Here is a 15183-nt window from a genome sequence, read left to right as displayed (position 1 = left end):
CAGCACAATCCGCTTTCAATTTTCCTTTTCTGCTCAGCTCGTGAAAACACAATCTTTCTTAATCTTCTTTTATGCACCGTCCTCTAACAATACCAAAATATGCTAAGGATCGGGGTGATGATTTTGCCTTCTCCTACTGCATGCTTATATCTGCTATTATAACCTCCTGAATCCTTGGTTTAGTTGATTTGAATAACCTTACATTATTTAAAAGACATGGAGCAAGTTCTTGGCTTTCTTTATGCAAGTAAAAGAAGAACCTGACACCTAAAAATAGGACAGAAATAAAAAGAAATATTACCTTTGATAAACAAGAAACCTTTCTAAATGTAAATAATTGTTGATCATGCGCTGCCAGTTTCCCTGATTTGCATGTCTCTGAAGCATATGATCAGGTGGAGCTCTCACCATGCCATCTAATCCGGAGGCAGTCTGGCTTTAAGACATGTGATACAGTCTTTACACTCAGCCAGCCTGTACGGAAACATTTGTCTCTTAGTGCTCACTGAGGGGGGGACTCAGCGAGCGAGAGCCGCTGCTCAGAGGCTGCCTCTCACTGGAAGGATGCAGACGGTGAGAGAAGAGATTCCACTACAGTTAATTAAGGAGCACTCTGCACGTGCCTATAAATGCGAAGGGGCAAATGAATTCAGTGTCAGTGAGAGCAGCTCCTCGAGGGGAAGCAGTGATATTTCAAAGGTGGAATTGAAAGAGCTGTAAATCTATTTCCTGACTCCGGCTTGACGGTCATTTCTGAATCACTGGACTGTTGCTATCAAAGTGTGGAGCAGGCAGGCAGAGTCAGTGGAGTTTCCTCCCCGAGCCAAATTCAAGACTTATTGGATGGGATAAACATGAGCAGCATTATGGATGGATTTATGTCATTCTGCTGAGATATTTATACACTCATTGTCTGGTTGCTCAGGTAAGATTTTCTTCTTTTTTCTCTGGGCAGAGAATAAATCATGGCAATGTTGAGAGATGAAGCTTTTTGCATGAAAATGGCAAATTGGACTTTTACCATCAAAATCCATTTGAATTCAATTACAAAGTCTAAAATATAAAACTATAACTAAATGGTATATTGTTGTGGGAAAAGAGCATCTTTCTGTACTCTTGTTTCCTGATGTGATTTATTATTGATCATACTAAGAATTATTATTTTGTTTGAGATGTTTAAGAGCCACTTAGCCATTTTCTAAACTATTTTATTGCTACTTTAGATGCCTTGAAGCACAATAAACTTGTGAAAGGAATGAGACGTCTTCAGTTTAACTGTATTATTCATTCATTGAAAAAGGTTCAACTGAAATAATACACACCTGAAATGTTTGATAAAACTTTGCATGCATTTGGAAATCACAAGAGTTATTGACAAGTTTAAAAGTGTTTACATTATATATATATATATATATATATATATATATAACATATATATATATATATATTGATATATATATTGATATATTGATATATTGATATGGTGCATTTGATACAATGGTGAGTAAACTGATTCTTTCAGGCAGTTTTCTGCTGTGAATAAAACTGCTGTGAAATGATTTCAGGGCTGAAACATTTTGTATTTTCTCCTTCATAGATTTCTTTCCCTCTATGACCAGGAGCATTCCTCGCTGTCGTTCTATATCTCTTTTTTTTCATTTCTTATCTAAACAGCATGGTGAAACATTACAAGGTTTTTGATTCCCATTACTGCTGTGTGACTGTCACATTATTCTGACAGATACAGAAAAACCTCGGCAGACAGCTGCTCACAAAATCTTATCTTTCTTCAAGTTTAGATTTTTTCTTTTTTTTTTTTGGTTCTGAGGCAGGAGCACAGCTCAGGAGTTGAAGGGAGTCAGCCTGTCATGGGAAATCTCTGCTGCATGGGGGGAAAAACTCCCCGGGGATCACTACACATTTGCAGCATTGTGGCTCAGGGACAAGACAGGGCAAACTAAGAAGAGAAAATGGGGAAGAACTCATACTTATATAATCATGTAAATGATAAATTCGATGACTAAAACCCCACTGAGGAGCGATAAGGCCAATTATAGGCTTGAATGCTTGTAAAAAATCTTGAAGTCCTTTTTTTTTTGCTCATGACTCCAGAAGTGTGTGTTTGCGTGAATGTGTTGGAGGCATTTGGGGGGCTTAAGGTCATAGGTTGGGAACATTTTTTTACGAGTTGACTCTACCTCTGCCGGTCCTCAGCAGATGTGTCCTGTCATGTCCTGGCTGCTCTGCCTGTGCCTCTGGGTCAGTGTGACGGCCATCCAGCTGTGTCAGGCCACTTTCTACGACACCATCCAGCAACATCATGGGACACGGCCTGGACGAACCACCATCCACCAGATTGGTGAGTCCTTTCAAAGCACTTAAAACCACAAAGCAAAGGTTCTTAATATACTGTTACTGAGGCAATTAAAGGTTTGATTGCTCATCTGTTTAATTAGATGTCACAAGCCTTGTTTTATGTCTCCTTTTTGATTTTATTTAGTCATTATTTTCCCTTGCTTGGGCTGACTAGAAAGGGCATTTTACAGTGTTTTCTTTTTCATTTTGATTTGGCCTTGATAGCGTCAGGGGCGTGTCCATAAGTTTTTGACCAAAGGCCTTGACACACCAAGCAGATGAAAAAAAGAAAGAACTAGTAGCGACGAAGGCTGCCTGTGGCATCGCCTCACGTCTTGGCCAAACTGTTGGTGAACACACCGCAAAGACTACAGACGACGGCCAACCACCACGTGGGTTCTGCGCATGCGTGAGAGGAAATAACTCTCCATGCCCGCAGGCGTCGGTATGATATGAGAAGACCACTTGTAAAATAGCCTACTAATCGATCTTGGTCTTTTAGTGGAAAAAGAAAAGGAGAGGCGGAGGCGACAAATAAGGAGAAACAGCACTAATGGGTGAAAGCATGGATGGACTCCAGCGGCATTCTCAAGGGGCTTTCCCAAACTTGTGTCCTCTCAGCGACCGCGATTCAACATGTCGAATATCGACGGGTAGCGACAGAGCCGGACACACCGCAAAAACTGGGGCAATGACCGCTCACCGACAGTCCAACTAGGACCGACGGCCGACAATCTCCTTGGTGTGTCAGGGCCTTAAGATGGCCAAACTTGGGCAACTAATGTAGGGGTGACATAAGGAAGTTTGCACAGTGGTTACCGTTTATCTCTACTAATCTCGTCTACTTTAACTGCTGATATAAGGTTATCATACTATGTTGCATTCACTTTAATAGATTTATTTTTAATTCAATAAATAGCACACCAGGTTACGTAAAAATCTCTGCTTTTCAATTGTTTCAGGACTTAAACAGTGACGAGTCTAAAATAAGAAACATGGTACTGATGAAAAGAGATGAAAACAAATGGCAGCTTGTGGCAACAAAGCCCAATAAGCTCATCTTTGAATAGTCATCTAGCCAATCATAGTTTATGGGGTGGCACCGGGGGTGGCCAATCAGATTTCAGGGGGCTGATGCCACCCAAGACCACCTTTTTGAAATGCCCCTGGATAGCATGAGAATTTCACTCCTGAAGATCACAAAAGTAGCGAGTGAACGCTGTTGCAGTTTCCTTTTTGAGTTATTCCAGTTGATTTTCATGCTACACTGCTCCTTCTCAATTTGATCTGAGCGATTGTGGTCTCTGTGAAATTACTCTGGATAGAAAATGATGGAAACATTGCTTTTGAACCTTTTTGTTTTTTGTAAGGCGAATGGGAGCTGCGGTTATGGTAAATAATTATGATCTAAGGGTTCGACAGAGGAAAGGAAGCTGAACTTCAAAGGGAGAAGTAGATGCATAAGTGTGTAGGTCCTTGGTGTCTGATATTTCCTGCACATCAGCAAGGGGTCTTTTTCAATACTCTCAATATTGAGAGTCAGAAGACTTCCTGTTCCAACACCTTCATTTCATTATTCCCATCTGGCAGACATGTATTGGAGGAAGAATAAACCTTACCAACAAATAGGTTATCTTGAAGAAAAGTGGTCTCATGTCAACAAAAGGGAAATGGATTTAATATTTCAAATATGCATTCAGGTAACTCTGGAGGAAACAAGTACAAAGCGAACATTTCTAGTCCTTCAGGAGCCTCTGCCACTAAAAGTGTAAATGCCCTGTCATTCCATTTACCATAGCATGGCTAACCCTCACCCTGGATAAATGAGATGCCAGGTTTATGAGAGGAGGATGGGATGCCTGTCTGGATTGATTCTGACACTGGGACATTTGTTGTGCGCTGGGCGTTGTGTGCCTGTTGGATTGGCGGGAGGATTGAGGTTGACGGGTCATGAATTGGTGGCAAGGAGGCCATTGGTTGCAGACCATTCGGCCAATCATTTAAGGCAGCTAAAATGCCACAAGTTCACGGCAAATGGTATTACCAGAGGAAATCGAGATTACAGAGGGCGGCGGATCAGTTGTGTCCTTGCCAATAGAAGTTTAGATCTTTGGGGAGGGATTGTTGTTTTAGAAAAAGCAAGTCAATCATGTGTGTTGACTTTGGGAGCAGCTGAATTGTGACCTGATCTTCGTATCCCTTCAACAAACACAAACTTGAGATAAATTATTGGTTGTAAATAGAAGCACCTGTAGCATGACAAGGGCGTACGCGACAGGAAAATTACAGATTTATCAGCAGCATTGTGTTTCCAGCTCCATATAATAATTTCTTCTGACAGCAAATAAGCAACTGTTCCACTTGTGCTCCGAGTTATTGGCACAGAACGTGTGTCCAGAAGTCCATTAGCCGGATGACCCTTGAATAGCTGCTTGTGTGCGTTCAGTGATTCGGACAAGGCAGCCTGCTTTACAGCCTACAGCTCTACTTACAGATTGCTGCCTGCCACTCTTTCAGATACGCTCTGGGCTTTTCTCTCTCCCTCTCTCCCTCTCCCTCTCTCTGCCTTCCCTGGTGCAGGCGGTGTTGCTCTCTCTGCGGCATGATTCATAAGGTGCTGTATTTATTTGGTGCAAAGAGCATGAACTGTGCACGAAATAGAACAGATTGTGTTTGTCGTGCATCTGTAATGTGGCGAGCAGAGATGCTGCCTTTTTTTTGGGGTCATGCTTTTCTCGACCTCAGAGGAAACTGCGGGAGGATTTTCATTGTCTTAAACACTGACTTGCAGAAGAAAAATGACTTGCATTGTGAACAGATCCTGCCGGAAGCATTAAAATCCACTTTTCATTGTACTTTCCTGCAGCTGTTATCAGACATTTAGTAAAAACTGAAATGAATGCTCACTGCTAAAAGAACAAAGGTGCAGTGAGTGTTTGGAGCAGCTGTCTATTTTCTAGCTGAAGAAACAGTGCCATTGGTGATGCAGAGCGTGATGTGGAGGTGTTAGCAGAGCGTACGACAAAGAGTATAGTGGCTGCCTGAGGTGGGCATGCTCTTCTGTGAACTCACTCCTACCAACAGCCGGCTTTGCAAGGTCAAACTGTTCATAACTGAAAGGTCATTGTATGGAAGCAGCGTGTGCACATCGGCCTCTTACCTTGTAGTTTGTGCAAAATGTGTAGCAGCAAGTGAGTGAATGTGCATAATAAGATGCAGAGAAGCTGAAGTGGGGGATACGGATAGCAGAAGTTATTCACTTGCAAGTATCCACTGTTTATTATAATTTATTCAGACTTGGGTCATAAATACTTAACTCTGTGTGGTATCAATTTTACAGCCTTTCTCTTTCCTTACACTCTAAGATATGATGATCGATCGCTGTATAGTAGCTTTACATACCCTACCTCCTCATCTCTCTTAAAGAAATACCTTCAAGCTAGAATTTACTTTCACTTTTGGTTCCTTTTATTTGAATTATTTTCAATATATGCAGTACACCTGTATTTTTTTTGTTCCTTTTAAAAGCTAAAATGCCACTACAATCCCTCATGTCTTGCTTTCAGGGGCTTTAGAGAAGCACAGGATCAGTGTTTTTTTTTTTTTAATGCGCTCCAACAAAAGAACCCACTCGCTGCTGAAGCTCACAATGCAACAAACATGAAAAATGGATTTTCGCCTGTCACAAACAAAGGTTGCATCCTCTTTGCACTGTTTTAGACAGTGACAATTTAATAGCCTTATATAATGCATCCTGCAGGCACATTATTTTGACATACATCTTCCTCCTCCCCTCCCGTAGTCCTCCTCTCCGCCATGCACTCGCTAGTGTCAGCGTTGCTCCGCTGCAGCGCCAATGGGAAGTGGCGTGCGGCCTCAGCCCGCGGCCCCTCCACATCTGGAGCTTGACGAAGCCACTTTGTTCTGCTGTTGTTAAACATGCCAGTGTGACGTCGAAGGACCCCTGACCACTCTGTTAAACTTGAAAAACAGAGTTCTGTGCTCTTGTAGCTCTGAGAGGCAAAGCTTGTTCAGCCTGTGTAGTATGATATATTTCACAGAAATAAACTATTCATTTCATTTCCTTGTTAAGCCCTGAGAGTAAAATATATACTTAAGTAAATGAATCTAAGGACAATCAAGGCTCTAATTATTACAGTATACACAGCTCACAGCTACAAATAGGTTTTACATATTTCAATATTTCCCATTTATTCTTTCTTCCAGGCTATGAATTATTCATCAGGGAGAGCTCCTCTAAGCTGGTGGATATTTGTTTATACAGCATGTTTAATTGAAGTCTTTCAGCCAATTCTGTGCAGGGGCTATGGTTTGTGGTCACAACGCTTAAATGCAAAATGAATTTCTGTGGCCCACAGCTCAATTAATTAGCCAGCATTCTCTCTCAAGGCTTCAACAGCTGTTTCCCGTCTTTGCCAGTATCCCCGTGTATTAATAACAGGGGTGTTAACAGCAGCTCACTATGTATGGCTGTGTCAGTGTCACAGGTGTTTCTGGTACATTTCTGTCATTTTATTTTAGGAGTGCAGGAGTGAAGCTTTTTCTACCTGGAGGTTATAGGGAGCAATTTACTATTCAACAGAAGTTAAGCTTTGAATTGACATAATGTTGCTTCTACATTTTTCAGATCTTACTAATGACAATCGGAATCCCTGAATGGACACATGCATTAAACCAGTGGTTCTCAACTGGTGGGTCAGGACCCAAACGTGGGTCGCGGAGCTATTTTTAGTGGGTCGCGAATTTGTGCCTGGAAGAAAAATGCTGTCAAAAAGTCTATGAAGCGCTTTTTTTAAACAAGTTTGTTTTATTCCGTTTTTTTTTTTGCTCTATCACGCTTTGTAACGTCTGAGGGTCAATCTGCACAAGTTTTCTTTAAATAAATCTGATTGACCTTTTGCTTTAAACAATGAGTTGATCAACATCATCTTTAGGCACGTCTCCTTTGATAATCCTGAAACAGTTCTCGTGTCTGTGTTTTATTAAACAGTATCAGTTACCAGGGGACAAATAAGGAAGCTCAACATGACCCGCCGTTGCCTGCTTCCTGCATTCCTTAATGAAGATTCATCCAGTAGTTAATCAGATAATTAAACTATTTATATAATACTACATTTGCAAAAGAATATACATGGGGAAAATGTGACTGACTGGATACAAAGCCCAGGTTTTAATTCAACCCTTTGGCTCCTTTCCCGAATGTCATTCCCCACTCTCTCTCTCTCTCTCTCTCTCTCTCTCTCTCTCTCCCTGATTTCCAACACTATCCACTATCATATCTCTCGAATAAAGGCACAAATAAATCTTTGAAAAAAAACATATAGGCCTAGAATTTATAAAGTTAACTGAAAATGAATTGGAAATGGATTTTTTTCAATCTAACAATAAACTATCCACCTGTAGTGATCACAGAATGTGTCCTATTTTGTGTTGTGTTAAGTGCTCAAAACATAAGAAGTGGCCTTTTTTCATTTAAATCAAAACCAATAACATGATCTTCCCTTTCCCTTGCAAATTGATTGTATTGCATTAAAAAACCACAGGCCTTGACATGAGCCCAGGACTCTAGTGTGACAATCCTGCAACTTTAAAGGCCCGCCATGTATCCCAACAACCAACAACCATTGAGTCCAGACCATAACTTTACACTTTTCTTTTTTTTAAGATTTATTTTTGGCTTTTTTGGGGCCTTTATTAGAGAGACAGGGCAGTGGATAGAGTCAGAAATCAGGGAGAGAGAGAGAGAGAGAGTGGGGAATGACATGCGAGAAAAGGGGCCACAGGTCAGATTTGAACCCGGGCTGCCCATTTAGAGGACTGTAGCCTCCATATGTAGCCACCAGCGCCCCAAATTGACATATTTTTGATATATAAATAAAAACTTGGTTCCAATATGCTTAGGAAAGTAGTACTGTAATTTATAGATTTAATTTCAGGAAGACAGGGTTGCACTGAAGCACCATAAGGAGAAGTGAGGGGATCAGAAAAGTCGTTGGGCTTCATTTGTTTGGACCTGTGACTGTCCATACAAACCGAGTTTCATGGCAAGATATCCAGCACATGTTGAGGTTCTTCTGTCTGCACTGACTGCATCCCTACAGAGCATCCTCAATGAATATGCTGTATTAGACCTCGAGTCTGTAAAGAGCTGATGTTTGTGTTTAAAGTGTCATCACTTCATATCAGAACACGAGCTGGGCTAGTCGGTTCATTGCCGTAAATAATTCCACGGTTTTATGGATGGGACTTTGACTTTTAAATAAATGTTCTGCAATTTATGAGATGTAAAATGTAAGGAGGATACCAAGTCTGCAAATGCTTGGACCACAGGATGGAGTGAAATGGATTGTCAAACGTTTATTTTTATGTGAACATAAATGTATGAATTGCGGCCTCGGGCTAATTGTTTCTGCTGAAGAATCCTCATGACTGCACATAAAGCATCGTTGTCATCGGGAGACATTTTCCCTTTAATAACAGCTGAGAATAGAGAAACATGTTTCGCCTCAGACCGGCATTAATAATAGTTGATCGTTTCAAACCACTTTGCCTTTGTTGTGCTGAAGAAGCAGAGCATCCTCTCGGGGTCCTTACCAAGATTTTTAAGACCCCTTGTTTTGTTTTTGTAGTTAGCAGCTTAATATGTTGTTGTGACAGCTGACATCACTAAAGGAGAGTTGACTCTGAAGCCCTGAGTCCTGATAAAAATGTTCAGTCTGCTTTAATCCCGAAATAGTCCAAAAACAAAGCTCAGCTATCACAGATACTCTTCTTCTTTTTGTTGTGCACACAACAGAAAAAAAAATGAAGTCAGGGCGTTTGCTAATATTAAACAAAGCTCTCTGGGAAGATATTGTGCCTGCTGAACATTCAGATTCATCTGCAGCAACAAAATGAATGAGTGGCTTCTTAAGAGAGTTTATGGATTACATTAATGTTTCATATTAGTTAATGTGTAATGATGATGTTAGTAATGAGTGTTAAAGTTTAATTACAGTGAATTATGCATCTGAATTAGTCCAGGGGGCTGGGTTTGGAAACTGGAGATAGACTGGGGAGCAGTTTTAAAGAACTGGGGCAGATTTATAAAATAAGAATGAATGATTTGCAGCTCAAATGTTAAAGCCCTGGTTCTTGGCATTAATACATTGTACATTATTAATGGTTAGGTTGCTTATTCATTAAAATAAATTACACTGACATTTTTTTAATCAATACTAATATCAACAAATTGCTGCTATTTGTAACGCCAAATATCCCACAGCCAAAGACAACATGCACATTTAAAAGGCTTCAATCCCCCCTAGCAGGACACACACTCCCCTTATTACTTCCCGTTATTTCTCTTGTTATTTTGCATCTCTTTTTTTTTTTTGTTCATTTTTCGGTCTGCTCGTAGTTGTTTGACATCTTGTTTTGCACCTCATCTGGCACCTCATCTTGCTCCTCCTTGTGCATGACATTTTGAGTCTCTTTACTGTTCTTCTGAGTCTCTTTGTCCTCGTTTTGCATCTCTCTTTTTTTTTTTGTTCCATTTTGGTTCTTCATCTCTTTGTCGTTTTACTCATCTCTCCTGTGTTTGTTTGGCATGTCTTATCAATGTCCATCTCTTTGTAGTGAGACATCTTTGTTGTCATTTTGCACATCTTTGTTGGTGTTGTGCATCTGGGTTGTCATTTTCCATCTCTTTGTGCACCTCTTTAATGTTGTGAACATGTTGTATCTTTATGACGTCGCCTCTTTGTTGCTGTTTCACAAAATTTCATTTTCAAACACTCTCTGCATCTTGCATCTCTTTTTAGTCATTTTCTACCCCCCCACCCACCCACCCTTCTGTGGTCCTTTTTTTTGTGGTACTTCTACATATTATGCTAGTTGTTGTGCTTCTCTTTGTTTGTTGTTTTGCATCTCTATGTTCAATTCAATTTCATTTGTATAGCACATTTCATACAAACGTAAACTCAATGTGCTTTACGGAAGATAAAGATAAACAAACAATACAAACTTGTTTAAAGAAATGAACAAAAAATGAACAAATGGATTCAAAAGCTCACCTGTTCCTATTGTGTGCACACAGGTTGTCATTTTCCATCTCTTTATCATTTTTTAGCATCTTTTTCAGTCAGTTTCAACACTTTCTTAAGTTGTTAAGCATATGATTCTGATCGGATCCTATCTCCTTTGTGTTCCTTGTTCATCTCTTTGTAGTACTTTTGCATCCTTCTCTAGTGGTCTTCATGTCTTTGTTGTCATTTTGTCAAAGTAGTTGTTTTGGATCTCTATGCAGTGACTGTACTTGTGCCTATTTGTAGTTGCTTGACAAATCTTTGTTATAGTTTTTAAAGTCTTACATTTGTTTGTTTTTGTTTGTTTTTTGTAGTCTATTGCAATTGTAATTATTTCTATGTTGCAGTTTTGTTTCTCTTTGGGGTTTTTCATGTCTCTTCATAGTCGTTTAAGTGAACCCTCTGGCCTGCCTTTGCATTTTCACTGACAAATTCAACACTCCCTACTGAGAATATTATACTCCTACAGCTGGACTCTACATGTTGAGCCTTGGCTTTCTGTACTCAAAGTCACCCCCTCAAACCCACTAAGGTTCAGGATAACAGACTCACAGTTCATGCTGTGTCTCCACAGTGACAGCACTTCCAATTTCTCTTGATTAATAAAATGAAGAAAAAAAAACATCAGTCCAACCTTTTATCTTTTGTTCTCCTGCGAGATAATCAAAACAAGCCCTTACAATGGGAAGGATCCCAGCGTCACCGCTCTCCACAGTAATTGCTGATGTCAGTGGTTGCACAAGCCTGTGTGGGTTCACAAGCAACACGGCTCCTCTTTAATTCAACACTTTCCCCATGTGATAAAAACTACTGTTAAACTAATGATGGCTTCATGTCCCCACTGTTTGTAAATATTAAATGAGAGAATCCAGAACTTTTTTGTCTAATGTGCTATGTGGATTGTCTCAGCAAACTCGCTCCCTGCTACGATAAAAGGCCACCTTGCTGCTTGGTTTTTTTGTTAACCATAACATAATTTTGAGTGAAGCGCTGTAACTAGTTCATCACAGGGTGCCTTTATCTCTCGCTGCCTTTTTTTTTCCCTGTGAAGAATTTTCAAGGTGTGTCAGCCCTCAGGCTCCCATTGCCCTGAAAGGGTTTTTTTTGTCACTTCACTGTTGACCATTTGGAAAGGAATTTAGCAGCGATTTTGATTATTTAGTGACCCAGTTGTGGGACACATCATCTTTTAGAATATTATTAAAAACTGAGTCTGTGTACTCTGAGTAATTTCATGTGACTAACCCCCCTCCGCCCTCCCAAATGGAATCAGCATGAAGTAAAAACCGCCTCTATTAATTCATCCAGAGAATTTGTAGTGAAGAAAAAGGGACCTCATTTAATCTTTTCTTTTCATTTTCTCAATGAAAGAAGAAATACTCCTCGCAAATGGGAAATATGCTTGAGATCATTTCATATTTCAATATCTTTGTGGCTTCACTCGTCCTATTTTAAATGCTTGGCAGGAAGATGAAATGCATTATCATTACTTAGACCTCATTAAACTGAAAAGAAGCATCTCAACTTTCTAATTGGTTCCAAGGGGGAGGGAAAACAGAGAAATAAGCAGAGTAATTAATATTGGGTTTATTGGGCTCTATTGCAGAATTCTGCTCTAGTATCTCCACTGTGTGCCATAAGTCTTCTTGCATATTTACACTGCTGATCCAATTACATTTTTGCTGGGGAAACTGGCGTATGCATACATGGAAAACTGGGACAGCAATGGGAAGATAATTTGGTTTATATGAACATGATGAAAGGGTTGACTGAATCATTTTATTTCCTGCATAGTTAAACTACAACAAAAAGAAGCACGTCATGCTTTTTTACGGTTATGATTTGATATTGTACTTTTATCCGAGCACATTAATTGAAATTTCATCGTTATTGCATTAGGAGGATTTGAAATAAACAGTCTTAAGTCTTAATGTGACGCAATTAATAAGAAAACATGTAAACAAGGAAGACTTTCTGACTCAGCATATGTGCATTTTAACCATTGGATGGGGGCCAATGCTTGGAGTGGAAATTTTATCTTGATGCAGTCAGATGAAGCCTAGGCAAACTCTCTGCTACTCTGAGATTTATCCTTGCCAATTTACTGGTGAAAAAAAACAGCTTTTTGTTGTTTATTTTGGATTCAGGACTTTCTAACTCATGTATTGTGTCAAAGGTGAGTAATAGCAGATAGACATAAAACTTTGAGTTATAGCCAAGTGACAACCCCTGGTGTTAAAAAATGAAGCCTATGCAGAATTGCAGTAAATTAGCTTTCCTTGAGTGACTGCTTGAGGTTGGCTCCAAAAGCCCTTTTCAATGTCAAAATGTCCATTTCCACAGGAGAAATAACCATGATTACTTTGGTGCGTTCCATTTACCTCGGAGCTTGTAATGACATCACAACCGCGGTTGTTGTGAGTTTGCAACAAGTTGGGCGAGCAACATGGACGACTCAAGGAGTACCTTTGTTTTGTTAGCTAATACCTGGTGTTAACAACACTACGTGATAGTTCACGCGCGAAAATAACATGACAACATGTCTACAGATATAACTAGCGCAATAGTTACAGTTTAAACGATCTGTTGATGCACATTGCAACCATGTTGGATTTGAACTTGGACTACTGAAGCTGCTCTGAGTTTCCATGTTGAAATTCCGACTTCAGGAGGGCGTTCCTGATGATGTATCAGATCCGCAACTCTGAATTTACTGACTTTGGAGATCAAATTGAACGCAACAGCCTGGTACGGAGAACAACTTTTGGTCCATTACCTCATGTCTTTATCTGCACACACTTTAAAGGGGTGGGGTGTGTTTTTGTTATTTACAACTGGATTTATTTTTACCCTTTGAAGCATATGAGTATAATGCATAGTTAGGGACATTAGGGTGAAAGCCATCATTGGGCTTCAAAACTGTGCTTCAGAAACCAATGGGTGATGTAACTGACTCTATGTCCAGGTTTATATAGTCGGTAATGTTAATTTACTGAGGCAGTAGGTGAAGAGAAACATCCACAATGTCTCATAGTTGTATTTAAAAGTATCACATGTCATATAGTAACAGAAAAGGAGTAAAACATCTTTTTAAAGATTCTTATTATGATCTGATATTTTGAAGCCATGATTAAATGAGGCAGTCTTGTATATGTGCTGGACTTTATAGCAACAAATGTTCCATACCGTCCTTTTTTTGAAGTGAGATGTAATTAAAATGCTGATCATGTGCCACAATCAGCTCTGTTGTATCAGACTGAATACGTTAAGAACCGTCTGTGCCAATTCCAGCTCCCAGGTGTTGCATAATCACCGCCGTCGACCCTTCGGAGCACATGTCATACAGCATGAAAGGTCATTTAGCCCTTTGTATTATGCATTATTACACAGTTTACATGTTGCAGGCTCATTGGCACACCGCAGCCGGCAGCGAGAAGGGGCCAACAGTCACATCAGAGGCGAAGCAGCTGCTCTCTAAAGACTCTCTGCCTCCTCTCTATCTCTCTGTTTCCCTTTTCTTCCCTTTGAATGTAACTGTTTCATCAGACCAGGCGATCTAAAAATATGTTATACCAGTTCTGGACGTTTGCCAGGCGGGGGGAAAAGGGCTGAAATGACTGACAGGAACAGCGTGACATTTAAAAGTGAATGACATCACACTGACAGAAGACATAATTTAACACCGCAGTTTCTCTGTTTGCCCATTTCTAAAAAAAGAAGGAGGTTAGAGGAGGATAACACAGATAGAGTGACTTTGATTATTTCTGTTTAATTGACATGAAAGCTCTTTTTTTTAAGTGCAAAAGGCTGTCGTGCTCCACAAGCCACACATCTCAACTATAAAAAACAAAACAAATCACCACCGTTGTTTTACATGTGCAGGTCTTACGAAGAGTCTGAGAAGATTTTATGTGCTTGATCAGGTCCTATCTTGAATTGTCATTGAAATGGGTGTGTGTGTGTGTGTGTGTGTGTGTGTGTGTGTGTGTGTGTGTGTGTGTGTGTGTGTGTGTGTGTGTGTGTGTGTGTGTGTGTGTGTGTGTGAGACCACAGAGACAACACACTCTGAGGCTCACATGCAAATGCAAAAAGAAAAAAACCCTTTCCTTTCTATTCCCTGCTTCCTCTGTTCCATGCAGTTTTCATGCATCTTAAAACAACAGCAGCGCTGCTCTGTGACTTGTCATTTTGCATTTCAATAAAGTATCACTTTCTTTCTTTGGATGACTGCACAGGACCAATCTTACGGCCTCCTCGTGTGACACGCTGTCAAAACCCGGCAGCCATATTTCATGAATTTTTCTGCTTTTGTTTGTCATGGTGAGGGCTTTTTTTTTTTTTAAAAAGAAGAAGCAAATGGTAGTTTTGCTTTGTAAATGGTTTCCACTCTTCTCTCCAGTGAGCACATGCACTCATGAGAGTAAACTCAGAAAACACACTTGCTTCAAGGGGGGGAAAAATGGTTTGTTTAATCCTCATGTGTTGACACCTTTAATATCTGAAGCTTTTCCCAAAAACTGCTAATTCCCAAAACATTTCAATTTTTCACAAGCCGTTTTTAATTGTTTACACCGACACAAAAGTCCTCCACATCCTCGTGCTGCCTCAAAACAAATTTGTCTCACAGTTTATCGAGCAAAATGTCACTCACTCTCACCTCGCCATTTATGTCTCGAATAACATCAGTACTACAGGGACTTCAAATGTTTTCGCGGAAGGCGGTGGGGGGAAAGAAAATAGT

The 15183-nt window shown here is 40.1% G+C and overlaps 1 protein-coding gene across 2 annotated transcripts in view; it reads left to right on the top strand.

Annotated features, from left to right (window-relative positions):
• Nucleotides 1–487: 487 nt before the first annotated feature.
• Nucleotides 488–15183, top strand: part of LOC109999991 (chemokine-like protein TAFA-1) — a 30907-nt gene continuing 16211 nt past the window's right edge. The window contains exons 1-2 of one of the 2 annotated variants that reach the window (XM_065961468.1): nt 488–925; nt 2215–2359. In XM_065961468.1, the coding sequence (XP_065817540.1) occupies nt 2218–2359 (142 nt within the window). In that variant the 5' untranslated portion in view covers nt 488–925; nt 2215–2217. The remainder of the gene's footprint in view (nt 926–2214; nt 2360–15183) is intronic. The other variant, XM_020655190.3, reaches the window with a different exon arrangement.

The sequence above is a fragment of the Labrus bergylta genome, chromosome 12 (genome assembly GCF_963930695.1).
Source record: "Labrus bergylta chromosome 12, fLabBer1.1, whole genome shotgun sequence".
NCBI classification, from domain to species: domain Eukaryota; kingdom Metazoa; phylum Chordata; class Actinopteri; order Labriformes; family Labridae; genus Labrus; species Labrus bergylta.
Note: the sequence above shows the minus strand (reverse complement) of the source record. Positions and strands in the feature narration are given on the sequence as shown.